Source organism: Staurois parvus, unplaced genomic scaffold (assembly GCF_062004578.1).
Source record: "Staurois parvus isolate SC_StPar_1 unplaced genomic scaffold, SC_StPar_1.0 ptg001691l, whole genome shotgun sequence".
NCBI classification, from domain to species: domain Eukaryota; kingdom Metazoa; phylum Chordata; class Amphibia; order Anura; family Ranidae; genus Staurois; species Staurois parvus.
The window spans coordinates 142,723-170,040 of NW_028319487.1; the positions used below are offsets into that span (position 1 = coordinate 142,723).

A 27,318-nucleotide genomic window follows, 5' to 3' on the forward strand; every position below is an offset into this window, starting at 1 on the left:
GTGGGACGTGTCAAGTAACATCCACATGAATGGCAGGATCCAAGGTTTCCCAGAAGAACAAGAAGGCCAACGCATCACACCGCCGCCGCCGTCTTGTCTTCATCCCATACTGCATCCTGGTGCCATCTCCTCCCCAGTAATCTGTATATAAGGTGATGGTGTGTGTCTTGTCAGATGGTGGAGGAGGAAGCAGTGCTGGATCAGTAATCTGTATATAAGGTGACGGTGTGTGTCTTGTCAGTTAGTGGAGGAGGAAGCAGTGCTGGATCAGTAATCTGTATATAAGGTGACGGTGTGTGTCTTGTCAGACAGAGGAGGAAGCAGTGCTGGATCAGTAATCTGTATATAAGCTGATGGTATGTGTCTTGTCAGAAAGTGGAGGAGGAAGCAGTGCTGGATCAGTAATCTGTATATAAGGTGACGGTGTGTGTCTTGTCAGATGGTGGAGGAGGAAGCAGTGCTGGATCAGTAATCTGTATATAAGGTGACGGTGTGTGTCTTGTCAGATGGTGGAGGAGGAAGCAGTGCTGGATCAGTAATCTGTATATAAGGTGACGGTGTGTGTCTTGTCAGATGGTGGAGGAGGAAGCAGTGCTGGATCAGTAATCTGTATATAAGGTGACGGTGTGTGTCTTGTCAGTTAGTGGAGGAGGAAGCAGTGATGGATCAGTAATCTGTATATAAGGTGACGGTGTGTGTCTTGTCAGACAGAGGAGGAAGCAGTGCTGGATCAGTAATCTGTATATAAGCTGATGGTATGTGTCTTGTCAGAAAGTGGAGGAGGAAGCAGTGCTGGATCAGTAATCTGTATATAAGGTGACGGTGTGTGTCTTGTCAGATGGTGGAGGAGGAAGCAGTGCTGGATCAGTAATCTGTATATAAGCTGATGGTATGTGTCTTGTCAGAAAGTGGAGGAGGAAGCAGTGCTGGATCAGTAATCTGTATATAAGGTGACGGTGTGTGTCTTGTCAGATGGTGGAGGAGGAAGCAGTGCTGGATCAGTAATCTGTATATAAGGTGACGGTGTGTGTCTTGTCAGATAGTGGAGGAGGAAGCAGTGCTGGATCAGTAATCTGTATATAAGGTGACGGTGTGTGTCTTGTCAGTTAGTGGAGGAGGAATCAGTGATGGATCAGTAATCTGTATATAAGGTGACCGTGTGAGTCTTGTCAGATGGCGGAGGAGGAAGCAGTGCTGGATCAGTAATCTGTATAAAGGATTCCATTTGATACATGATATTATTATGTAACATTTCATATTTACTGAATTCTAAATTTAAAAAAAAAAGAAACAAATATTCACAAATGTTTCTTTTTAGAATTAAAAATCAAGAAAACATAATAATGACATCCAGCCTGCATTCCCCTTGAAGCAGAGCAGACGCAGAGCGGATGCAGAGCGGACTCCGCGGCGCGGTGTTTTTCGGCGCAGTGGCCATAAAGCAGGAAGCCATTCCTCTTGTGTGCGGACGGTTCCCGTGTCCCCGGCAGACATTGCTCTGACCTTCCCGCGCGGCTCACGCGCACCTTGTCTGCAGCTGGTGCTGAATCAGTGGTCGGAGGTGAGACGCGGCAGCCTGCCGCTGGGGGTGATGCATCTCCCGATCGATCGCGGCCCATGAATAGTGCATATTAATTTCCGTAAGCGCTGCCCTCATCCTCCGGCTTCCTCCTCCAGGCCTGTCCTGGTTGACATTGCTGGAATTAAGGGGCACGGAGACGGCTGTCATCTTCCAGGGAACGGCCTGGTAATTAGAGAGCGCCGGGGCAGCGCGCCAGGGACACGGATCGGGAGATTACATGTCTGGCGTGTCCCGGAAAACGCCGTTACAAGCCGTCGCTGTCAGGTGCCAAGGTTTGCCGGAAAAACCCGAACGATTTGCGCCTCGGGGGGACATTTTTTGGAGCTGCAGGACTAAGGCTTGGTTCACATGTTTGCGTGTCGGGAACATGCGGTAATGCACGCGACATGTGCTGCTCTTTAATGGGGTGCCATTCATTCTTAGTGGCACCCCTGTGCGTTGGTAACCACACGTGTTTTTACACGCGCCATGTGGTTCAATGCGGCGCAATTTTACCAAAAAATCATTGAAATTAAAGGGTTGCCCTACATGCGACACGCAAGAGCACACGCATGCATGCACGCTTAACGATCATCCGGCGCCAATCATACTAATTACTAGGGAGGAGCTTAGCGTTTAGAGCGTTCTGTGCAGGGGCGGACTGACCATTTGGAAACTTGGGCACTGCCCGAGGGTCCGGGGTCAGAAGGGGGCCCCAAGAGATGCCCCTGGTACCTTTTTCATAGGCTTTTTTGAGTTTGGGCAAGGACACAGGGCCCCATGATCCTCTGTTGCCAGGGGCCCCATGAGTTGTCAGTCCACCCCTGGTTCTGTGTGGACGAACGTCTGGCCTTCCAGTTATCGCCCGCCACATCCTTTCCAACCAATGACGTCACCCAACTCATTCACTTACATGGCCAAGGAGGACCTACAGCACTACCTAAATATGGCCATGACCATATATGGGCAATGATTCCATCATGTTCCCCGCCCCTTCCTTTATACAGATGATGACAACTTGTGGAGCTGTCATTTGGCTATGGGTAGCATTGGGATCATCCATGTGCTTCTGGGTCACTGGCGGTTCCATCATGTTCCCCGCCCCTTCCTTTATACAGATGATGACAGCTTGTGGAGCTGTCATTTGGCTATGGGTAACATCGGGATCGGCCATGTGCTTCTGGGTCACTGGCGGTTCCATCATGTTCCCCGCCCCTTCCTTTATACAGATGATGACAGCTTGTGGAGCTGTCATTTGGCTATGGGTAACATCGGGATCGGCCATGTGCTTCTGGGTCACTGGCGGTTCCATCATGTTCCCCGCCCCTTCCTTTATACAGATGATAACAGCTTGTGGAGCTGTCATTTAACTATGGGTAGCATCGGGATCGGTAATGTGCTGCTGGGTCACTAGCGGTTCCATCATGTTCCCCGCCCCTTCCTTTATACAGATGATGAGAGCTTGTGGAGCTGTCATTTGGCTATGGGTAGCATCAGGATAGATCATGTGCTGCTGGGTCACTGGCGGTTCCATCATGTTCCCCTCCCCTTCCTCCTTTACACAGATGATGACAGCTTGTGGAGCTGTCATTTGGCTATGGGTAGCATCGGGATAGGCCATGTGCTGCTGGGTCACTGGCGGTTCCATCATGTTCCCCGCCCCTTCCTTTATACAGATGATGACAACTTGTGGAGCTGTCATTTGGCTATGGGTAGCATTGGGATCATCCATGTGCTTCTGGGTCACTGGCGGTTCCATCATGTTCCCCGCCCCTTCCTTTATACAGATGATGACAGCTTGTGGAGCTGTCATTTGGCTATGGGTAACATCGGGATCGGCCATGTGCTTCTGGGTCACTGGCGGTTCCATCATGTTCCCCGCCCCTTCCTTTATACAGATGATGACAGCTTGTGGAGCTGTCATTTGGCTATGGGTAACATCGGGATCGGCCATGTGCTTCTGGGTCACTGGCGGTTCCATCATGTTCCCCGCCCCTTCCTTTATACAGATGATAACAGCTTGTGGAGCTGTCATTTAACTATGGGTAGCATCGGGATCGGTAATGTGCTGCTGGGTCACTAGCGGTTCCATCATGTTCCCCGCCCCTTCCTTTATACAGATGATGAGAGCTTGTGGAGCTGTCATTTGGCTATGGGTAGCATCAGGATAGATCATGTGCTGCTGGGTCACTGGCGGTTCCATCATGTTCCCCTCCCCTTCCTCCTTTACACAGATGATGACAGCTTGTGGAGCTGTCATTTGGCTATGGGTAGCATCGGGATAGGCCATGTGCTGCTGGGTCACTGGCGGTTCCATCATGATCCCCGCCCCTTCCTTTATACAGATGATGACAGCTTGTTGAGCTGTCATTTGGCTGTGGGTAGCATTGGGATCATCCATGTGCTTCTGGGTCACTGGCGGTTCCATCATGTTCCCCGCCCCTTCCTTTATACAGATGATGACAGCTTGTGGAGCTGTCATTTGGCTATGGGTAACATCGGGATCGGCCATGTGCTTCTGGGTCACTGGCGGTTCCATCATGTTCCCCGCCCCTTCCTTTATACAGATGATGACAGCTTGTGGAGCTGTCATTTGGCTATGGGTAACATCGGGATCGGCCATGTGCTTCTGGGTCACTGGCGGTTCCATCATGTTCCCCGCCCCTTCCTTTATACAGATGATAACAGCTTGTGGAGCTGTCATTTAACTATGGGTAGCATCGGGATCGGTAATGTGCTGCTGGGTCACTAGCGGTTCCATCATGTTCCCCGCCCCTTCCTTTATACAGATGATGAGGGCTTGTGGAGCTGTCATTTGGCTATGGGTAGCATCAGGATAGATCATGTGCTGCTGGGTCACTGGCGGTTCCATCATGTTCCCCGCCCCTTCCTTTATACAGATGATAACAGCTTGTGGAGCTGTCATTTAACTATGGGTAGCATCGGGATCGGCCATGTGTTGCTGGTTCACTGGTGGTTCCATCATGTTCCCTGCCCCTTCCTTTATACAGATGATGACAGCTTGTGGAGCTGTCATTTGGCTATGAGTAGCATCAGGATCATCCATGTGCTCTGGGTCACTGGCGGTTCCATCATGTTCCCCGCCCCTTCCTTTATACAGATGATAACAGCTTGTGGAGCTGTCATTTGGCTATGGGTAGCATCGGGATAAGCCATGTGCTGCTGGGTCACTGGCAGTTCCATCATGTTTCCTGCCCCTTCCTTTATACAGATGATGACAGCTTGTGGAGCTGTCATTTGGCAATGGGTAACATCAGGATCGGCCATGTGTGCTGGGTCACTGGCGGTTCCATCATGTTCCCCGCCCCTTCCTCCTTTATACAGATGATAACAGCTTGTGGAGCTGTCATTTAACTATGGGTAGCATCGGGATCGGCCATGTGCTGCTAGGTCACTGGTGGTTCCATCATGTTTCCCTGCCCCTTTCTTTATACAGATGATGACAGCTTGTGGAGCTGTCATTTGGCTACGGGTAGCATCGGGATCGGCCATGTGCTGCTGGGTGACTGGCAGTTCCATCATGTTCCCTGCCCCTTCCTTTATACAGATGATGACAGCTTGTGGAGCTGTCATTTGGCTATGGGTAGCATCAGGATAGGTCATGTGCTGCTGGGTCACTGGTGGTTCCATCATGTTCCCCGCCCCTTCCTTTATACAGATGATGACAGCTTGTGGAGCTGTCATTTGGCTATGAGTAGCATCGGGATCATCCATGTGCTCTGGGTCACTGGCGGTTCCATCATGTTCCCCGCCCCTTCCTCCTTTATACAGATGATGACAGCTTGTGGAGCTGTCATTTGGCTATGGGTAGCATCAGGATAGGTCATGTGCTGCTGGGTCACTGGTGGTTCTATCATGTTCCCCGCCCCTTCCTTTATACAGATGATGACAGCTTGTGGAGCTGTCATTTGGCTATGAGTAGCATCGGGATCATCCATGTGCTCTGGGTCACTGGCGGTTCCATCATGTTCCCCGCCCCTTCCTTTATACAGACGATGACAGCTTGTGGAGCTGTCATTTGGCTATGGGTAGCATCGAGATAGGCCATGTGCTGCTGGGTCACTGGCGGTTCTATCATGATCCCCGCCCCTTCCTTTATACAGACGATGACAGCTTGTGGAGCTGTCATTTGGCTATGGGTAGCATTGGGATCGGCCAGGTGCTGCTGGTCACTGGCGGTTCCATCATGTTCCCCGCCCCTTCCTTTCTACAGACGATGACAGCTTGTGGAGCTGTCATTTGGCTATGGGTAGCATTGGGATCGACCATATGCTGCTGGGTCACTGGCGGTTCCATCATGTTTCCTGCTTCTTCCTTTATACAGATGATGACAGCTTGTGGAGCTGTCATTTGGCTACAGGTAGCATCAGGATCGGCCATGTGCTGCTGGGTCATTAGTGGTTCCATCATTTCCCCTGCCCCTTCTTTTATACAGATGATGACAGCTTATGGAGCTGTCATTTGGCTATGGGTAGTATCGGGATCGGCCATGTGTGCTGGGTCACTGGCGGTTTGTGTTTGGCAACTCGGTGGGCGACAGGCATCACGATAGGATGATGGATTTAAAATGATTGACATTTTTGGGGTATTTTATTTTTTTTTTAACCGCAAAAACTGTTCGCAAAAGAAATTTGTATACAGTGAGGCATGATGCCAGATCTACTAAAAAACAGACCTGGGGGTCCTCCATACACTTTGAGGTGAAGCATGACCTTGCTGGTGCTTGTAGTTCCTCTATGAGCACTGCTGGCCGTGGAGTAGAGCGACTCGTACCAATACTACTTCCAACAAGTCCGTCAATTCAGAGCCATTTACATTAAATAAAGTGCTGACAGGAGTGTTTCTGGAAACGCAGAGCGGTCATAAATCACCGGTCCCCCTATCGCCACTTCCAGTATTTCCAGCACGGCCGCCTCCGTCTCCACAGCGCAATGTGCGGCCATTACCGCGTTAAACTTGTTCAGCAGAATGGAATTAAAGGCGGTATTAATCAGAAATATTCCGCGGAACATTCCATCGCTGCTGGAACAGAAGGTTCATGATATAACTTAAACTTAATGGATTTTCTTAATCGCTCCACTGCCGGCGTATTATGAAATTATACTTCTCGGGACCGGCTACTTATCTGCCGTTTCGCTCGTCACGCCGCGCGCCACTTTAATACAGTATGGACTGCGTGATTAGGGGGTAGAGAGAACTTCGGAGGGGAGCGGGGAGGCGTTCAGACTTCAGATGTACATGGAGCAGCACAAAGAGTATTAAAAATATGTAAAATATATAAAAATACTATACTGGAAAGGAACTTGTCCTAAAGGGGAAAAATAACGGAGACGCCAATACTTGACTCAATTCAATACACCTCTGTAGTCATTAACACATCAAACTGAATTGGTGTTGGTATCAGCCACTTGCAGTCCCTGTACAGCACCAGGGAAGGGAGAAGCAGCACAAGGAGCCAATCAAGTGTGCTGAAGTTGCATGCTGATAGGAAGAGAGAGCAAAGCAACAGAGAGATTGGCTCATCAGTCTGCTGATAGGAGGAGAGAGCAGAGTGACAGAGAGATAAGCTCATCAGTCTGCTGATAGGAGGAGAGAGCAGAGTGACAGAGAGATGAGCTTGTCACTGTTCTGCATCTCCTTTCACATTCCAGTCACAGGTTGGGGGCTCATCTGCGATGACCTGGGCTCAGCACAAGAAGCCAATCAGGTGTGCTGAAGTGCACGTTTCATGCTGATAGGAGGAGAGATCAGGGCGATAGAGAGATGAGCTCATCAGTCTGCTGATAGGAGGAGAGAGCAGAGTGACAGAGAGATGAGATTGTCAGTGTGCTGCATCTCCTTTCACATTCCAGTCAAAGGCTGGGGGGCTCATTTGGGATGACCGGGGCTGAGCACAAGGAGCCAATCAGGTGTGTTGAAGTGCAGGTTTCATGCTGATAGGAGGAGAGAGCAGAGTGACAGAGCGATGAACTCATCAGTCTTCTGATAGGAGGAGAGAGCAGAGTGACAGAGAGATGAATTCATCAGTCTGTTGATAGGAGGAGAGAGCAGAGTGACAGAGAGATGAGCTCATCAGTCTGCTGACAGGAGGAGAGAGCAGAGTGACAGAGAGATGACCTTGTCACTGTGTTGCATTTGTATTCACATTCCAGTCACAGGTTGGGGGCTCATCCGGGATGACCTGGGCTCAGCACAAAGAGCCAATCAGGTGTGCTGAAGTGCAAGTTTAATGCTGATAGGAGGAGAGATCAGGGCGATAGAGAGATGAGCTCATCAGTCTGCTGATAGCAGGAGAGAGCAGAATGACAGAGGGATGAGATCATCAGTCTTCTGATAGGAGGAGAGAACAGAGTGACACAGAGATGAACTCGTCAGCCTGCTAATAGGAGGAGAGCAGAGTGACAGAGAGATGAGCTTATCAGTCTGCTGACAGGAGGAGAGAACAGAGTGACAGAGAGATGAACTCATCAGTCTGCTGATAGGAGGAGAGAGCAGAGTGACAGAGAGATGAGCTCGTCACTGTGATGCATCAACTTTCACATTCCAGTCAAAGGCTGCGGGCTCATCCGGGATGACCAGGGCTCAGCACAAGGAGCCAATCAGGTGTGCTGAAGTGCAAGTTTAATGCTGATAGGGGGAGAGAGCAGAGGGATAGAGAGATGAGCGCATCGGTCTGCTGATAGCAGGAGAGAGCAGAATGACAGAGGGATGAGATCATCAGTCTGCTGATAGGAGGAGAGAGCAGAGCAACAGAGAGATTGGCTTATCAGTCTGCTGATAGGAGGAGAGAGCAGAGTGACAGAGAGATGAGCTTGTCACTGTGTTGCATGTCCTTTTACATTCCAGTCACATGTTGGGGGCTCATTCGGGATGACCTGGGCTCAGCACAAGAAGCCAATCAGGTGTGCTGAAGTGCAAGTTTAATGCTGATAGGAGGAGAGATCAGGGCGATAGAGAGATGAGCTCATCAGTCTGCTGATAGCAGGAGAGAGCAGAATGACAGAGGGATGAGATCATCAGTCTGCTGATAGGAGGAGAGAACAGAGTGATAGAGAGATTGCTTGTCAGCCTGCTAATAGGAGGAGAGAGCAGAGCAACAGAGAGGTTGGCTTATCAGTCTGCTGATAGGAGGAGAGAGCAGAGTGACAGAGATGAGCTTGTCACTGTGTTGCATTTCCTTTCACATTCCATTCACAGGTTGGGGGCTCATCCGGGATGACCTGGGCTCACCACAAGAAGCCAATAATGTGTGCTGAAGTGCAAGTTTAATGCTGATAGGAGGAGAGATCAGGGCGATAGAGAGCTGAGCTCATCAGTCTGCTGATAGCAGGAGAGAGCAGAATGACAGAAGGATGAGATCATCAGTCTGCTGATAGGAGGAGAGAGCAGAACAACAGAGAGATTGGCTTATCAGTCTGTTGATAGGAGGAGAGAGCAGAGTGACAGAGAGATGAGCTTGTCACTGTGCTGCATCTGCTTTCACATTCCAGTCAAAGGCTGGGGGCTCATCTGGGATGACCGGGGCTGAGCACAAGGAGCCAATCAGGTGTGTTGAAGTGCAAGTTTCATACTGATAGGAGGAGAGAGCAGAGTGACAGAGGGATGAGCTCATCAGTCTTCTGATAGGAGGAGAGAGCAGAGTGACCGAGAGATGAGCCCACCAGTCTGCTGCTTCTCAATCACTGTCCGGTCACAGTGTGGTCGAGGTGCGGGACCTTTAAGTGATACTTAAAGCTGAACTCCAGGCAGATATAATAGACACAAATGAACGCGGCTCTGTATTTATTAAGCCCCTCCCACCAATCCCTTTAACAGGGTCTTTATGGGGTGGGAAGGACTGGCCGGTCATGTGACCACTGTGATCACTGATGCCACCAAATCACAAACATTAGTAGAGACCAAGATCTGTCCTTGACAGCTTGGTCACTGTGCTGCCCATGGACGCATCCGTGTGACGTGTGGACATTAAAGCCCACCCTCTTTGATGCTGCACATATGTGTTACATGGGTGGCAAATACCTGAATATGACCTGGTATCAGCCTCTTTTAGTCCCTGTACAGCAAAGTTTAGACTGGGAGAGGGAGAAGCAGCACACGGAGCCAGTCAGTTCATGTGCTAAAAAGAAGCATGCTGACAGAAGGAGAGAGCAGTTTGACGGAGAGAGATGAGTTCATCACCGTGCTGCTTCTCCTTTCACTTTCCAGTCGCATGCTGGGGGCTCGTCCGGGATGACCCGGGCTCAGAGGAAGTGGATTGGAATAGCAGCAGAAAAATAAATGGTGGGGGTAAAAGGTATCTTTTATTGAGCTACATTCTTTCTTTGTCTTGTTATTTTTGGATGATATTCACCTCTAACTGAAGCAGAGACAAATTCAGATTGACATTCACCCATCAGGGCATTTTTATATTTGCATAACTCCTCCCGTGAGCCAACCCACTGCTTGCATCAGGGCTGTGGGCTCTTGGGAGGAGTACTGAGGTAAAGTGCTGCAATGTTTTCAGAAAGGTATGTGCGGCAACCCTGCTAGCCCCCCCCACCTGCCATGAACTGCCTGCATTGCATAAACACGTCATGACGTGATGACGTCATTGGGACTCTAAAGCAGTGGAGGCGTGCTCTCTGGAGTGACCAATCACGCTTCTCTGTCTGGCTATCCGATGGACATGTCTGGGTTTGGCGGTTGCCAGGAGAACGGTACTTACCTGACTGCATTGTGCCAAGTGTAACGTTTGGTGGAGGGGGGATTATGGTGTGGGGTTGTTTTTCAGGGGTTGGGCTTGGCCCTCTAGTTCCAGTGAAGGGAACTCTTAAGGCGACATTCTGGACAATTTCATGCTCCCAACTTTGTGGGAAGAGTTTGGGGATGGCCCCTTCCTGTTCCAACATGACTGCCCACCAGTGCACAAAGCAAGGTCCATAAAGACATGGAGGAGCCAGTTTGGGGTGGAGGAACTTGACTGGCCTGCACAGAGTCCTGACCTCAACCCCATAGAACACCTTTGGGATGAATTAGAGTGGAGACTGCGAGCCAGGCCTCCTCCCCCGACATCAGTGCCTGACCTGACAAATGTGCTTCTGGAAGAATGGTCCAACCTTCCCATAAACACCCTCCTAAACCTTGTGGACGGCCTTCCCAGAAGAGTTGAAGCTGTTATAGCTGCAAAGGGCGGGTCCAACTCAATATTGAACCCTACGGACTAAGGCTGGGGGGCCATTAAAGGTCATGTGCGTGGAAAGGGCGGGGCCAACTCAATATTGAACCCTACGGACTAAGATTGGGAGGCCATTAAAGGTCACGTGTGGGGAAAGGGTGGGGCCAACTCAATATTGAACCCTACGGACTACGACTGGGGGGCCATTAAAGGTCATGTGCGTGGAAAGGGCGGGGCCAACTCAATATTGAACCCTACGGACTAAGATTGGGAGGCCATTAAAGGTCACGTGCGTGGAAAGGCAGGCGGCCCAATACAGCCAATGCAGTTCTTGGCTGTGTTCACAAATGTCTGACACAGATCAGCCCCATGCTGCAACCTCTCACCTTGCTACGAAAAAACAATGTTGCAATCTGATCGCTAGAGGAGGAAATGCATCCTTCTGCCGGCGAAAATGATACTGTATTGTGACAAGTCAGGATTCATTCATGCAAAATTGAACGTGGAATTTAACCGTCAAACCTTAAAATAATTCTATCAATACTGAAATGTCATTCTAGATTCAGCATAAAAACACTCCTCAGAGGAGCCAACGTCTTAAACCACTCCCCCGAGGAGAAAAGGCCAATGCAATCAAACTGATAAAATCTGCGAATGGATAAACATTGTTTTTTCTTTCCCAGTACATCTGTTGTTCTTGCAAACGTAATCTCCGCAGAATACAGAGGTATGTCTGAGCCTCATAAAATCTACCATCGGCTGTGACAAAATTATACCTTGAAAATAATAATAGTAATAACTCTAGCAATACAAATAAGGATAATAATAATAAGTATGAATAATATGAAAAAAAACTATGATAATAATATTATTACTACTGATACTAATTATTATTATTATTATCCTTATTTGTATTGCTAGAGTTATTACTATTATTATTTTTATTATTATTATATTATTATTATTATTATACAGGATTTATATATTATTATTATACAGGATTTATATTATTATTATTATACAGGATTTATATTATTATTATTATACAGGATTTATATATTATTATTATACAGGATTTATATATTATTATTATACAGGATTTATGGCGCCAACAGTTTGCTCAGCACTTTACAATATACCGGGAGACAATACAGCAACAATACAGTTCAATACAGAAGGAATACAAAAAACACTCCTCAGAGGAGCCATCTTCTTAAACCACTCCCCCGAGGAGAAAAGACCAATGCAGTCAAACTGATATAATCTGTTAATGGATAACATTTTTTTGCTTTCTCAGTACAGCTGCTGTTCTTGCAAATGTAATCTGTACAGAGGTATGCTGGAGCCTAATAAAATCTACAATTGGCTGTGATAAAATTATACCTTGATAATAATAATGATAATATTAATAATAATAATAATAGTAGTAAGGACAATAAGGATAATAATAAGATGAATAATATGAATAATGATACTACTACTACTAATAATAATAATAGTAATAATAATAAATATTACTCTAATAAAAATGATAATAATAGTAAAAATATTAATAATATGGATAATGATAAGGAAAATAATAAATAATAATTATAATAATAATAACACTACTACTACGAATAATAATAATAATAATAATAATAATAATAATAAATATTATTCTAATAATAATAGTTATAATATGGATAATAATAATGATGATAATAAAAATACTACTACTACTAATAATAATAATAATAAACATTACTCTAATAAAAATGATAATAATAGTAATAATATAATATTAATAATATGGATAATGATAATAAGGAAAAAAATAATAATTCTAATAATAATAACACTACTACTACTACTACAAATAATAATAATAATAAAAAATATTATTTTAATAATAATAGTTATAATATAGATAATAATAATAATGATGATAATAATAAACATACTACTACTACTACTAATAATAATAATAAATATTACTGTAATAAAAATGATAATAATAGTAATGATATTAATAATATGGATAATGATAAGGAAAATAATAAATAATAATTATAATAATAATAACACTACTACTACGAATAATAATAATGAACATTATTCTAATAATAATAGTTATAATATAGATAATAATAATAATGATGATAATAATAAAAATACTACTACTACTACTAATAATAATAATAATAAACATTACTCTAATAAAAATGATAATAATAGTAATAATATAATATTAATAATATGGATAATGATAATAAGGAAAATAATAAATAATAATTATAATAATAATAATAACACTACTACTACGAATAATAATAATAATAATAAATATTATTCTAATAATAATAGTTATAATATGGATAATAATAATGATGATAATAAAAATACTACTACTACTACTAATAATAATAAACATTACTCTAATAAAAATGATAATAATAGTAATAATATAATATTAATAATATGGATAATGATAATAAGGAAAATAATAAATAATAATTCTAATAATAATAACACTACTACTACTACTACAAATAATAATAATAATAATAAAAAATATTATTTTAATAATAATAGTTATAATATAGATAATAATAATAATGATGATAATAATAAACATACTACTACTAATAATAATAAATATTACTCTAATAAAAATGATAATAATAGTAATAATATTAATAATATGGATAATGATAAGGAAAATAATAAATAATAATTCTAATAATAATAACACTACTACTACGAATAATAATAATAAACATTATTCTAATAATAATAGTTATAATATAGATAATAATAATAATGATGATAATAATAAAAATACTACTACTACTAATAATAATAATAATAAACATTACTCTAATAAAAATGATAATAGTAATAATATAATATTAATAATATGGATAATGATAATAAGGAAAATAATAAATAATAATTCTAATAATAATAACACTACTACTACTACTACTACAAATAATAATAATATTAATAAAAAATATTATTTTAATAATAATAGTTATAATATAGATAATAATGATGATAATAATAAACATACTACTACTACTACTACTACTACTACTACTACTAATAATAATAATAATAAATATTACTCTAATAAAAATGATAATAATATTAATAACATGGATAATGATAATAAGGAAAATAATAAATAATAATTATAATAATAATAACACTACTACTACGAATAATAATAATAAACATTATTCTAATAATAATAGTTATAATATAGATAATAATAATAATGAGGATAATAATAAAAATACTACTACTACTGCTGCTACTACTACTACTACTAATAATAATAAATATTATTCTAATAATAATGATAATAATAGTAATACTATTAATAATATGGATAATAATAATAGTAATGATAATAAAGAGGAAAATTATAATAATAATAATAATAATAATATCCTGCATCTAAATCATTTAAACCTTCAAGGCCAGTGTGTATAAAATGGTGATTTTTTCTTTTATACAGCACATGCCATCAATCGAGTGTAAGAAACCATGCCCAGAATCCAAAAACACAGAGGAGAAAAGGTAGACATTCTCAAGACCCTTAACCTGAAAAACATCCAATTGCCAAACAAGTATAAACAAGTATTCAGACTCATGGAAATCCAAAGATATAAATGTAATTGTTTATTATAACTCTCTACATAGTAGAGCAGATTGTTCCCGTGGTGGTGGATTTGGTGGTGGATTGGGTGGTGGATTTGGTGGTGGATTGGGTGGTGGATTTGGTGGTGGATTGGGTGGTGGATTTGGTGGTGGATTGGGTGGTGGATTTGGTGGTGGATTTGGTGGTGGATTGGGTGGTGGATTTGGTGGTGGATTGGGTGGTGGATTTGGTGGTGGATTGGGTGGTGGATTTGGTGGTGGATTGGGTGGTGGATTTGGTGGTGGATTGGGTGGTGGATTTGGTGGTGGATTTGGTGGTGGATTGGGTGGTGGATTTGGTGGTGGATTGGGTGGTGGATTTGGTGGTGGATTGGGTGGTGGATTTGGTGGTGGATTGGGCGGTGGATTGGGCGGTGGATTTGGTGGTGGATTGGGTGGTGGATTGGGTGGTGGATTGGGTGGTGGATTGGGTGGTGGATTGGGTGGTTGGTAGTTGATGGAATTTGAAGCACATAAATAGAAATCATGAAACGTTACATTGCAGCTAATATAAAATCGTGACCCTGTCTTTACAATATCTTCCCTTCCTATAACCCGTCTTCCATACAAGCAGTGCGGTGTCACTCACGCAGAAAGAAGCTCCAACCAAAGCATGGCGCCATTTTCCCGTACTTACGTGCTGCCATTGGTCCAGGATGAGCGGTCGGTACCGCAGGAAGAATTTGAGCGGGAACGACTCTGGGTCGGGCCAAGTGGACGGCGTCTGCCATGTGACTTCCAACCGCCGAGGGTTTTTGTAAACGGGTTTTGCTACGACGTTCTCTGGCGGATCCGGCTTCACTGCAAATACAAGAAAAAAAGCCATTTTTTTTTTTAAAAGGCATGTACAGGGATTTTATATATTTTTATTTTATTATTTTTATTTTTTATATTGCATGGAAAGAAGTCAGCAGGTGGGACTTTTATTGATATGTTCACCAAGCTATTCCTAACTGCTCTCCTGAAAAGGGTTGTGAAAGATAATTGTGTGATTGTTCCTCCCATCTCTATTCCTTCTCCCTGCCTGATCTGTTCAGATGGAGCTCCATGGGATTTCAATTAGAGAGAAACCAACTGAAAGCAAGCAGCTTCTGGTGTCTTAAAAAAAAAAAAAAAAAACACTGTTCACCTGTGCAATGATCCTGCAATATACCAAGTACATTTTTGCGACAAACGGGTTTTTTTGGTGATTTTTATTTTTTTTGCAAAAATTATTTTATTTTTTACGCAATCCATAAAAGCATAATAATAATAATAATAATTAAATGAACATTTTTTAGGACAAACAAGGCTTTATTTTGGTGATTTTTTTTTTTAAATGATTTTATTTTTTATGCAATCTATAAAAGCATAATAATAATAATAATAATTAAAAAAAAACACCCTTTCCTACTTCAATTTTTGTTTAAATAGAAAAACAGTGTACTCTAGATTAAAAGTATATATTGTTACTACAATTTATCTTGTTTTGACAGTCAACTTATGATTCTGGTATAAAGCTTTGCAAAATTATTTACAAACAAAATAAAGGTTTTTTTTTTTTTCAATCAAGCGCATGTGACACTACACAAATGTAACTAACAAAAAAAATAAATAAAAAAGATAAAAATGAACAAAAAAAAATCCAAATATTAACCCTTTAACCCTGGAGCCTCCCGGCCCTTTTAAGAGGTTTCCATCTCCCGTCTGATCGATGTTTATAAACAATGTTACTTTGTATCTCTCTATCTCCCTTCTGATCGATGTTTATAAATAATGTTACTTTGTATCTCTCTATCTCCCGTCTGATCGATGTTTATAAACAATGTTACTTTGTATCTCTCTATCTCCCTTCTGATCGATGTTTATAAACAATGTTACTTTGTATCTCTCTATCTCCCGTCTGATCGATGTTTATAAACAATGTTACTTTGTATCTCTCTATCTCCCGTCTGATCAATGTTTATAAACAATGTTACTTTGTATCTCTCTATCTCCCGTCTGATCGATGTTTATAAACAATGTTACTTTGTATCTCTCCATCTCCCGTCTGATCGATGTTTATAAACAATGTTACTTTGTATCTCTCTATCTCCCGTCTGATCGATGTTTATAAACAATGTTACTTTGTATCTCTCTATCTCCCGTCTGATCGATGTTTATAAACAATGTTACTTTGTATCTCTCTATCTCCCGTCTGATCGACGTTTATAAACAATGTTACTTTGTATCTCTCTATCTCTCCTCTGATCGACGTTTATAAACAATGTTACTTTGTATCTCTCCATCTCCCCTCTGATCGTTGTTTATAAACAATGTTACTTTGTATCTCTCCATCTCCCGTCTGATCGATGTTTATAAACAATGTTACTTTGTATCTCTCTATCTCCCGTCTGATCGATGTTTATAAACAATGTTACTTTGTATCTCTCTATCTCCCGTCTGATCGTTGTTTATAAACAATGTTACTTTGTATCTCTCTATCTCCCGTCTGATCGACGTTTATAAACAATGTTACTTTGTATCTCTCTATCTCCCGTCTGATCGATGTTTTTAAACAATGTTACTTTGTATCTCTCTATCTCCCGTCTGATCGATGTTTATAAACAATGTTACTTTGTATCTCTCTATCTCCCGTCTGATCAATGTTTATAAACAATGTTACTTTGTATCTCTCTATCTCCCCACATCTTTGTCTCTGTGTAGATGCCTGTTATTCTGGAGATGTATACCTGCCCCGGCTATATGAAGGCGTGGTCTTGGCACACAGAAATTCGATGTAGATAGATGCCTTCACCTGGAGTCGGATTTATTTGCCGAGTTCTTTCATTTCTCTCAATGTATTAAACCAGGGGTAGGCAACCTGAGAACCGCAGGACTACAAGTTCCATTATGCCTCTGCAAGTCATAGCTGTAACTGTCAGTTTTGTAATCTTTGCAATGCCTCATGGGAAATGTAGTTCCACAACAGCTAGAGAGCCGCAGGTTGCCTATCCCTGTATTAACAACTTCCCGTCCAGCCGCTGTTTATAAACGGCGGGACGGTGGCAGTCCAGGGGCGGGTTGCCGTTCATAAACGGCACCCACATTTTCTAGCTGTGCGCACTCCCTGGGAGCGCGCAGCACCTCGATCCGGTGCCCGCTGTTTCCTCCGGGCACAGAGGAACACCGGTCGTCGGACGGGACCTCTGTGCGAGGTCCCGATCATGTGATCACTGATCGGCCAATTAGTGATCACATGCAGAGTAGTAAGCAAGATGTCACTTGTGACATCATTGCTTACTACGTGTGAAATCTGTGAATGATCACAGAGATCACATGGTACAGGGCTATTCACAACAGCCTTGTACCATGTGACAAGCTGTGACCAATCACAGCTCACTCAGTAGTTCTCAATGGCTGCAAGAATGCAGCCAGAGAGAAGGAGAAATGGTTGCTTTTACAACCTTTATGGGTGTAAAAGCAATCAGTGTAAAAAAAATAAATAATAATATAAAAAAAGTAAAAAAAAAAATTTAAAAATGATAATTTGTGGTTATAAACTAATTTGGGTTATTTATTTTTACTAAAAAGTTAACGGAATAAATTTTGGCCAAGATTTATGATTAAATATTATTGATTTGCAAAATTGTATAAGAAAAACACTTTTTTTCAAAATTTGTGGACTTTTTCATTTACATAGCAAAAAAATAAAAATCCCAGCGGTGATATCACCAAAATAAATCTTTATCTGTCTCAGAAAATGCTAAAAAATTCATTTGGATACAGTGTTGCATGACCGCAAAGTGTGATAGCGCTGAAAGCTGAAAATTGGCCTGGACAGATTTTTTTTGGGGTGATAGGAATGCAATTGGGAACCTCCAGGAGAAGTTAAAATCCTGATAAATTTCCCACCTTGGAAAGTGGAGGGGACCGCCACAGGGAAATCGTTTCATTTTATCTAACAGGACCAGCAGTGAGAACTACATTTAGATTTACTGACAATATCTCCAGTCACGGTGCAGATCATTGGGCAGAGCTCACATCGGGGTGAGGGGCGGAGGACAACCAGCCCTGGCCAAGGTTAACAGTTGTTAAGGAGGGCCTGACACTTTCTGAATGATCTCATCCATACACTCGGGTTGACACAAGTTATCAGTTTTGCTTATGTTTCTTTTGCAAGTACAGCTCATTTCAGCGCCACTCCTTGTCCCCGGGTAGGTGGTCTGACCGATGGCTACCTGCTGAGAGTCCATTGTTGATTGTAGAATGTACATATGGACATACCTCCTTCTTTCTTTCCTGCAACGTTCTCCACCCGTCATAGCTCAGAACTTTTCCTTTCCAACTGAATCCCTGGAAGAACTTTGCCTGGCCTTATGAATTTTCTGTTATGACATGCAGACGAGGGTCAGAAATTGTGGGCCTAGTTGGTGCTACCCATCCTTTGCAAGAAGGTGCTCCTTGGGCCGTTTTGCTTCTATGGATGGTCGTACCTTCTAAAAACATCTATCTGCACTCGAATCTCCTCCACCCATCATAGCTCAGAATGCTTCCTTTCCAACTGATCACTGGAAAAACTTTGCCTGGCCTTATGAATTTTCCGCTATGACATGCAGATGAGGGTCAGAAATTGGTCTACGTTGCAGGAACGCATGGGTCCTATCCATCTTATGTTTAGGGTCAGAATGGGTCTCCTGCAGGAACCCATGGTACCTTCCATTCTTATGTCAATTGCTTGGATGGAATGCAGTGTTGCAGCGAATGCTTTCCAGATGAATGTTCATTAAATACCTCCCCCACCCTCTTCAGTGTAGCCTGCACACCAAAATACTTCCCTTTATCTCCATTTCTGAGTTCTTCACTGTGTGGGCCTACCTGGTGCTACCCATCCTTTGCAAGAAGGGGCTCCTTGGCCCGCTTTGCTCCTATGGATGGTTGTACCTTCTAAAAGTGAGGTTGGAGGGCATACAAACGGACATACCTTACATACTTCTGCTCTACATCTATCTGCACTCTAATCTCCTCCACCCATCATAGCTCAGAACTTTTCCTTTCCAACTGATCCCTGGAAAAACTTTGCCTGGCCTATTGAATTTTCCGTTAAGACATGCAGACGAGGGTCAGAAATTGGTCTACGCTGCAGGAACACATGGGCCCTATCCATTCTATGTCAATGGGATCTGGTGAAGGTGTAATGTTTCAGGGAATGTTTTCTTGATGAATGTTTGTTAAATATCCCCCCCACCCTCTCATTGTAGCTTGCACACCAAAATACTTCCCATTATCTCCATTTCTGAGTTCTTCACTGTGTGGGCCTACCTGGTGCTACCCATCCTTTGCAAGAAGGTGCTCCTTGGCCCGCTTCGCTCCTATGGATGTTCGTACCTTCTAAAAGTGAGGTTGGAGGGCATACAAACTGACATAACTTACATACTGCTGCTCTACATCTATCTGCACTCTAATCTCCTCCACCCATCATAGCTCAAAATGCTTCCTTTCCAATCACTGGAAAAACTTTGCCTGCCCTTATGAATTTTCCATTAGGACATGCAGACGAGGGTCAGAAATTGTGAGCCTACTTGATGCTACCCATCCTTTGCAAGAAGGTGCTCCTTGGCCCGTTTTGCTCCTATGGATGGTCGTACCTTCTAAAAGTGAGGTTGGAGGGCATACAAATGGACATATCTTAGATACTTCTGCTCTACATCTATCTGCACTCTAATCTCCTCCACCCATCATAGCTCAGAACTTTCCCTTTCCAACTGATCCCTGGAAAAACTTTGCCTGGACTTATGAATTTTCCATTATTACATGCAGATGAGGGTCAGAAATTGGTCTACGTTGCAGGAACGCATGGGTCCTATCCATCTTATGTTTAGGGTCACAATGGGTCTCCTGCAGGAACCCATGGTACCTTCCATTCTTATGTCCATTGGTTTGGATGGAAGCGCATTGTTGCAGGGAATGCTTTCCAGATGAATGTTCATTAAATACCTCCCCCACCCTCTTCAGTGTAGCCTGCACACCAAAATACTTCCCTTTATCTCCATTTCTGAGTTCTTCACTGTGTGGGCCTACTTGGTGCTACCCATCCTTTGCAAGAAGGTGCTCCTTGGCCCGTTTTGCTCCTATGGATGGTCGTACCTTCTAAAAGTGAGGTTGGAGGGCATACAAATGGACATACCTTACATACTTCTGCTCTACATCTATCTGCACTCTAATCTCCTCCACCCATCATAGCTCAGAACTTTCCCTTTCCAACTGATCCCTGGAAAAACTTTGCCTGGACTTATGAATTTTCCGTTAAGACATGCAGATGAGGGTCAGAAATTGGTCTACGTTGCAGGAACGCATGGGTCCTATCCATCCTATGTTTAGGGTCAGAATGGGTCTCCTGCAGGAACCCATGGTACCTTCCATTCTTATGTCCATTGGTTTGGATGGAAGTGCATTGTTGCAGGGAATGCTTTCTAGATGAATGTTCATTAAATACCTCCCCACCCTCTTCAGTGTAGCCTGCACACCAAAATACTTCCCTTTATCTCCATTTCTGAATTCTTCACTGTGTGGACCTACCTGGCGCTGCCCATCCTTTGCAAGAAGGTGCTCCTTGGCCCCCTTTGTTCCATAAGGGATGGTCTATACCCTCAAAAAGTGAAGTTCTCCTTTATTTTATTTATTTATTTACAGGTACTTATATAGCGCCGTCTCAAGCAGGTTTTAGGAACATGACAATGACTGAAGTGGCCTGCCCAGTCCCCTGACATCAATTTAGCACCTTGGTGGAATAGGATGTTCACAGTGTGAAGGACTGGCCAGAGCACACCACAATGAATGGTAGGGCATTACTGCACTGCAACACAGGTCTATTGGGATGCCTTTCCCATTGAACATAAAGATCTCCCATTATTGTAGATCACATGTTACTAAAGCTTTACTGGTATGAATAGGCTTTTGAGGGAGGGTTAGCGTTACATCGAGATTACCTCTAGTATTGGAGGATACAAGAAGGGTTAGTTTATAGGAAAGTTAGTCTTGGGGTACAGTGAAGGTTGGTGTTACAATGAGGGTTAGTGTTGGGTTATAATGAGGGTTAGTATTACAATGGGGGTTAGTGTTGGGTTATAATGAGGGTTAGTATTACAATGGGGGTTAGTGTTGGGTTATAATGAGGGTTAGTATTACAATGGGGGTTAGTGTTGGGTTATAATGAGGGTTAGTATTAGTGTTACAGGGAAGGGAAGTGTCATGGGTTACAGGATGGAAGAGTGGTAGGGTTACAGCAAGGGTTAGTTACAAGGAGGATTAGTGTCACTGGGAGGGTTAGTGTTAGGGTTACAGGGAAGGTTAGTGTTAGGGTAACAGGATGGGAGAGTGTTAGGATTACAGCAAGGGTTAGTTTATACAGAGGGTTAGTGTTACCAGGCATATTAGTGTTAGGGTAACAGTGAGGGTTAGTGTTAGGGTTCCAGGGAGGGTTAGTGTTGAGATTACAGGGAGTTTGGTATTATAGGAAGTTAGTGTTAGGATTACTGTCAAGGTTAGTGTTAGGGTTCCAGGAAGCGTTAGTGTTGAGATTACAGAGAGGTAATGTTAGCAATACAGAAATGATTAGTGTTATAGGTAGTGTTGGTGTTAGGGTTACAGGGAGGGTTAGTGTTGGTGCTACAGGGAATAATAGTGTGAGGGTTACATGGAGGATTAATGCTGTGGGGAGGGGGGTCATTTAAAGTTACAGGGATGGTTAATGGTTGGGTTACAGATGGGGTTAGTATTGTGGTGTTTAAGGAGGTTTCCAGAAGTTAGTGTTACAAGGATAGTTTAAGTATTACTGTGAGGATTAATGTTAGGGTTAAATGAAGGGTTAGTGTTAGGATTACAGAAAAGGTCAGAGACAGTTACAAGGGGGATCAATGTTGGGGTTACAGACAGAATTGGAGTTATGGGAAACATTAGTGTTAGGGTTACAGGTAGGGTTAGTGTTGGGGTTATAGGAAAGGTTAGTGTTAGTGTTAAAGGAAGAGTTACTGTTAGGGTTACATGAAAGGTCACAACGGGGATTAGTGTTGGGGTTACAAGGAGGGTCGATGTTAGGTTTACTGGGAAGATTGGAATTATGGGAAAGGTTAGTGTTAGGGTTGCAGGGACAGTTAGTGTTAGGATTACAGAAAAAGTCAAATACAATTTAAGTGGCAATTCCTGTTTCAGTTACAAGGAGGGTTCATTTTAGGGTTACAGAAGGACTGGGGTTACGTAAAAGGTTAGTATCATGAGTACAAAGAAGGGTTAATATTAGGGTCACAGGAAGGGTTAGGATTACAGGAAAGACCAGACAGAGTTACAGGGGGGATTAGTGTTGGGGTTACAGGCAGGATTGGTAATACAGAAAAGGTTAGTATCATGGGTACAAGGAGGGTTAATGTTAGGGTTACAGGAAGGATTAGTGTTGGTTACAGGAAAGGCCAGATAGAGTTACAGGGGGGATTAGTGTTGGGGTTACAGGAAAGGCCAGATAGAGTTACAGGGGGGATTAGTGTTGGGGTTACAGGAAAGGCCAGACAGAGTTACAGGGGGGATTAGTGTTGGGGTTACAGGAAAGGCCAGACAGAGTTACAGGGTGGATTAGTGTTGGGGTTACAGGAAAGGCCAGACAGAGTTACAGGGGGGATTAGTGTTGGGGTTACAGGCAGGATTGGTAATACATAAAAGGTTAGTCTCATGGGTACAAGGAGGGTTAATGTTAGGGTCCCAGGAAGGATTAGTGTTGGGGTTACAGGAAAGGCCAGACAGAGTTACAGGGGGGATTCTTTTTGGGGTTATAGGAAAGGCCACATAGAGTTACAGGGGGGATTAGTGTTGGGGTTATAGGAAAGGCCAGATAGAGTTACAGGGTGGATTAGTGTTGGGGTTATAGGAAAGGCCAGATAGAGTTACAGGGGTGATTAGTGTTGGGGTTATAGGAAAGGCCACATAGAGTTACAGGGTGGATTAGTGTTGGGGTTATAGGAAAGGCCATATAGAGTTACAGGGGGGGATTAGTGTTGGGGTTATAGGAAAGGCCATATAGAGTCACAGGGGGGATTAGTGTTGGGGTTACAGGCAGGATTGGTAATACAGAAAAGGTTAGTATCATGGGTACAAGGAGGGTTGGTGTGAGGGGTTTGGGGAAGTCTTTTGCTTTCTGTATTCAACATCTTCCAGCACCAACAGATAAAGACGAAGGATCCTTCCCGGTACTAGACAGATGTGATCATTATCATGAGTTCTAAGCTCAGTAAATGAAATCAGAAAACAACAATTTTCATCAAACTGACTGAACCCTTGTGACAGGTCCTCTTTGAATCAGAAGAAACAAAGTGCCTTTCACAAAGAGAAGAGAACTCGCAGAGTCTCCAAACAACTGGATAGACGAGAAGTAGAGAAGTATGTGAAATGTCCGGCAGGATCTCACTTTCCCCCAGTTCAGGGCCTGGATGCCAGACAGGCAATACTCCCAAAGATTCCAATTAGCCGGCCACGCTGATCTCCCGCTGCACTCTGCTACGCTGTCAGCCAATCACAACAAACCGCTTCTATTCCCCAGAAGTGGAATTTGTTTCTTGTGCGTCAGGTGCCAAAAAAACTCATTTTTGTTGTGAGAGAAAATGGAATCTCGCTGGACAGTGATTACTCCTGGAGCTGGAAATCCTAAAGGCAGCCAGAAAACTTTTAAAGAGACTTGCGCATTAGCTACCGAACTTATCTCTCCTGAACTTGTCCAAACTGCGACTGTTTTCTGTAGCTTGCTTTAAAGAGCACCTGTCACTCTGCTACAGTGCTGACAACGGTTGTGTGAGCTGCACCAATAGTTGGCCTATCCATTGTCAGCTATTACGGCTATAGAGGTGCTGGGGTCTTCACATACATTGTGGGGGAACCCTATGCAAAAATAAAATAAATAAAAATGAGGTTCCACCTAAAAATCCAACCAAAACCCTTATCTGAGCATGCCAGGAAATGGTGGGGGGGGGGGGGGAGTAGGCAAGAGTAAAACCCAACCCCTGAACCATAGCAGGCCACATGCCTTCAATGTGGGAGGGTAGCTGAGGACAAGGGCCTCCTCCCCACAACCCTGGCCCAGTGGTTGTAGGGGTCTGGGGGCTTATTGGAATCTGGATCAATACTTACTGTAGATACTCCCCCCCCCATGTTTATGAACCAGGGGCACACAAAAAAATGCAAAGCGTAAATAAAGGCAGATGTAGTTTTTAATTTAAAAAAAATGTACATCCACCTGTAGGACCAACATCTGTACCTGTACCAGTACTGTACTGGAGGAGATGCATGGGCTTCCATTGTGACTTCCTCCTGAAAAGGCTAATGTATGTCTTTCTTTGCCTCGGTGCTTTGAAACAGAACTCCCAAATACATTTTTTTTGGCTCTGATGAAGAGGTGTTACCCTTGAAACGCGTAGGTTGTTTTTGGATCCCTGACAGTGTCCACTTGGCAATGGCTCCTTCTGTGTCCCTGCTTTGAATGCTTTGAAACAGAACTCCCGTTAAAAATCTAGTCCTACTCTACTGCTATTGCATGGAACCACGCACACTTCCAAGTCTTTCTGCTGACTAAATACAAAAAGTAGAAACACCTCCTGCGCAAAAGTGTGTTGGACCATGGTCTGATCGCACGTGCCTTTTAATAAGGACATCTAAGGAGGCCTTGCTGCCCTCTACTGGGAAAGTCAACGCCAGGGTCCGACGGCAATTAGACACCATCCAAGATCCAAAAACAGCTTTCAAGGGTAACCCCTCTTCATCAGAGGCTCTGATGAAGAGGTGTTACCCTTGAAATGCGTAAGTTGTTTTTGGATCCCAGATGGTGTCCACTTGGTGTTGGCTCCTTCTGTGTCCCTGCTTTGAATTCTTTGAAACAGAACTCCCGTTAAAAATCTAAAAATTGATAGACCAGGTATAGATTTTGCAGCAATTCTCACATTCAATCCAGAGTTGTCTCTCGCAGTAATTTCTCTCTACCCAAGACACTGCCAGACTTGACTATCAGCCAGCGACAAGTAACCCACTAGTCAGTCCTACTCTACTGCTATTGCATGGAACCACGCACACTTCCAAGTCTTACTGCTGACTAAACTCAAAAAGTAGAAACACCTCCTGTGTAAAAGTGTGGTGGACCAGGGTCTGATCGCACGTGCCTCTTAATAAGGACATCTAAGGAGGCCTTGCTGCCCTTTAACAACTGGGGAAGTCAATGCCAGGGTCCGACGGCAATTAGATGCCATCCAAGATCCAAAAATGGCTTTCAAGGGTAACCCCTCTTCATCAGAACCAAAAAATAATTATTTTTTTGGCTCCGATGAAGAGGTGTTAATGTCGAAACGCATACAACAATTTTGGATCCCAGATGGCGTCCACTTGGCGTTGGCTCATCTGTGTCCCTGCTTTGAATGCTTTGAAACAGAACTCCCGGTAACAATCTAAAAATTGATAGCCCAGGTATAGATTTTGCAGCAATACTCACATTCAATCCAGAGTTGTCTCTAGCAGTAATTTCTCTCTACCCAAGACACTGCCAGACTTGACTATCAGCCAGCGACAAGTCAGTCAGTCTTACTCTACTTCTATTGCATGGAACCACGCACACTTCCAAGTCTTACTGCTGACTAAACTCAAAAAGTAGAAACACCTCCTGAGCAAAAGTGTGGTGGACCAGGATCTGATCGCACGTGCCTCTTAGTAAGGACATCTAAGGAGGCCTTGCTGCCCTCTAACAACTGGGGAAGTCAACGCCAGGGTCCAACGGCAATTAGACGCCATCGAAAGAGAGGACAGGGCTCTGATATTGGATAATGCTGGGGCAGCCTAGTCAGCAAGTGGAAGAATTCAGTCAGCAGTAAGAACTGTAAAAAGACAAGTGACAGAAAGGACACAGAAGGAACCAACGCCAAGTGGACGCCGTTTGGGACCCAAAAAAGGCTTTCAAGGGTACCCCCCCCTTCATCAGAACCAGAAAAAATACATATTTTTTGGATCTGATGAAGAGGTGTTACCCTTGAAATGTGTAAGTTGTTTTTGGATCCCAAACGGAGTCCACTTGGCGTTGGTTCCTTCTGTGTCTCTTCTGTCACTTGTCTTTTTACAGTTCTTACTGCTGACTGCCTGCTTCCACTTGCTGACTAGGCTGCCCCAACATTATCCAAATAAGAGCCCCGCCCTCTCTTGGAAATTGTCAACATCACATCCAATCAGAGTGGTTTCGTTCCTCAGACTGTTTTATTTAAACTCAGTGGAGCTTTTCCATGCTAGCTGCTGAACTTTTGAACCTTGAACCCTGAATGCCTTCCTACTATCCAGCCTGTACCTGTGTCCTCCATTGATTCTTAGGCACTGACTTCTGGCTAGTTCCTGGTTATCGGCTACACGATCTTCCTTTGTAGTATATCCCTTACAGTGCAGCTAGAGGGTCCACATCACCATAGTTAGCCTCCTGACATCACCTCTCCTGACTCCAGGCTGTCAAGGACCCTCCCCCTAGGGCAACATCTTCAAGACAGTCAGAAATCAGAGTACTACTGCCCTCTACAGGGTCCAGATGTCATTGTACATGTCCTGCTCAGTGCAGTAGTAAGGTCAGAGAACTGGAAAGATATCATTAAACTGGCCAGAAGAAAAAATGGTATGCACTATTTTTTTTTTCAACAAAAGTGCAGTGGGGGCCCCAAGGGAGGTGGATGGGGGAGGGGTTTAACCAGGAGTTTTGCTTTGAGGTGAACATAACTGCATTCCTAAAATCCGCTCTGTCAGCTGGTTCAAACATAACCTGTCCGTTTCCAAATCCTGCAGCATAAACAGCACTGTTACTGATATGTAAATTTTGACTTTCTGTTAAAAGTCACCAACTAAGCCCTCCATCTCTAATCTCTCCGTCTGGTCCCTGACC

At 43.3% G+C, this 27,318-nt stretch overlaps 1 protein-coding gene across 5 annotated transcripts in view; it reads right to left on the reverse strand.

Moving 5' to 3' along the window:
- Positions 1-27,318, reverse strand: part of CNTFR (ciliary neurotrophic factor receptor) — a 572,233-nt gene that overhangs the window by 85,779 nt on the left and 459,136 nt on the right. For all 5 annotated transcript variants that reach the window (XM_089663460.1, XM_089663459.1, XM_089663456.1 and 2 more), the window contains one exon: positions 15,061-15,224. In XM_089663460.1, the coding sequence (XP_089519586.1) occupies positions 15,061-15,224 (164 nt within the window). The remainder of the gene's footprint in view (positions 1-15,060; positions 15,225-27,318) is intronic.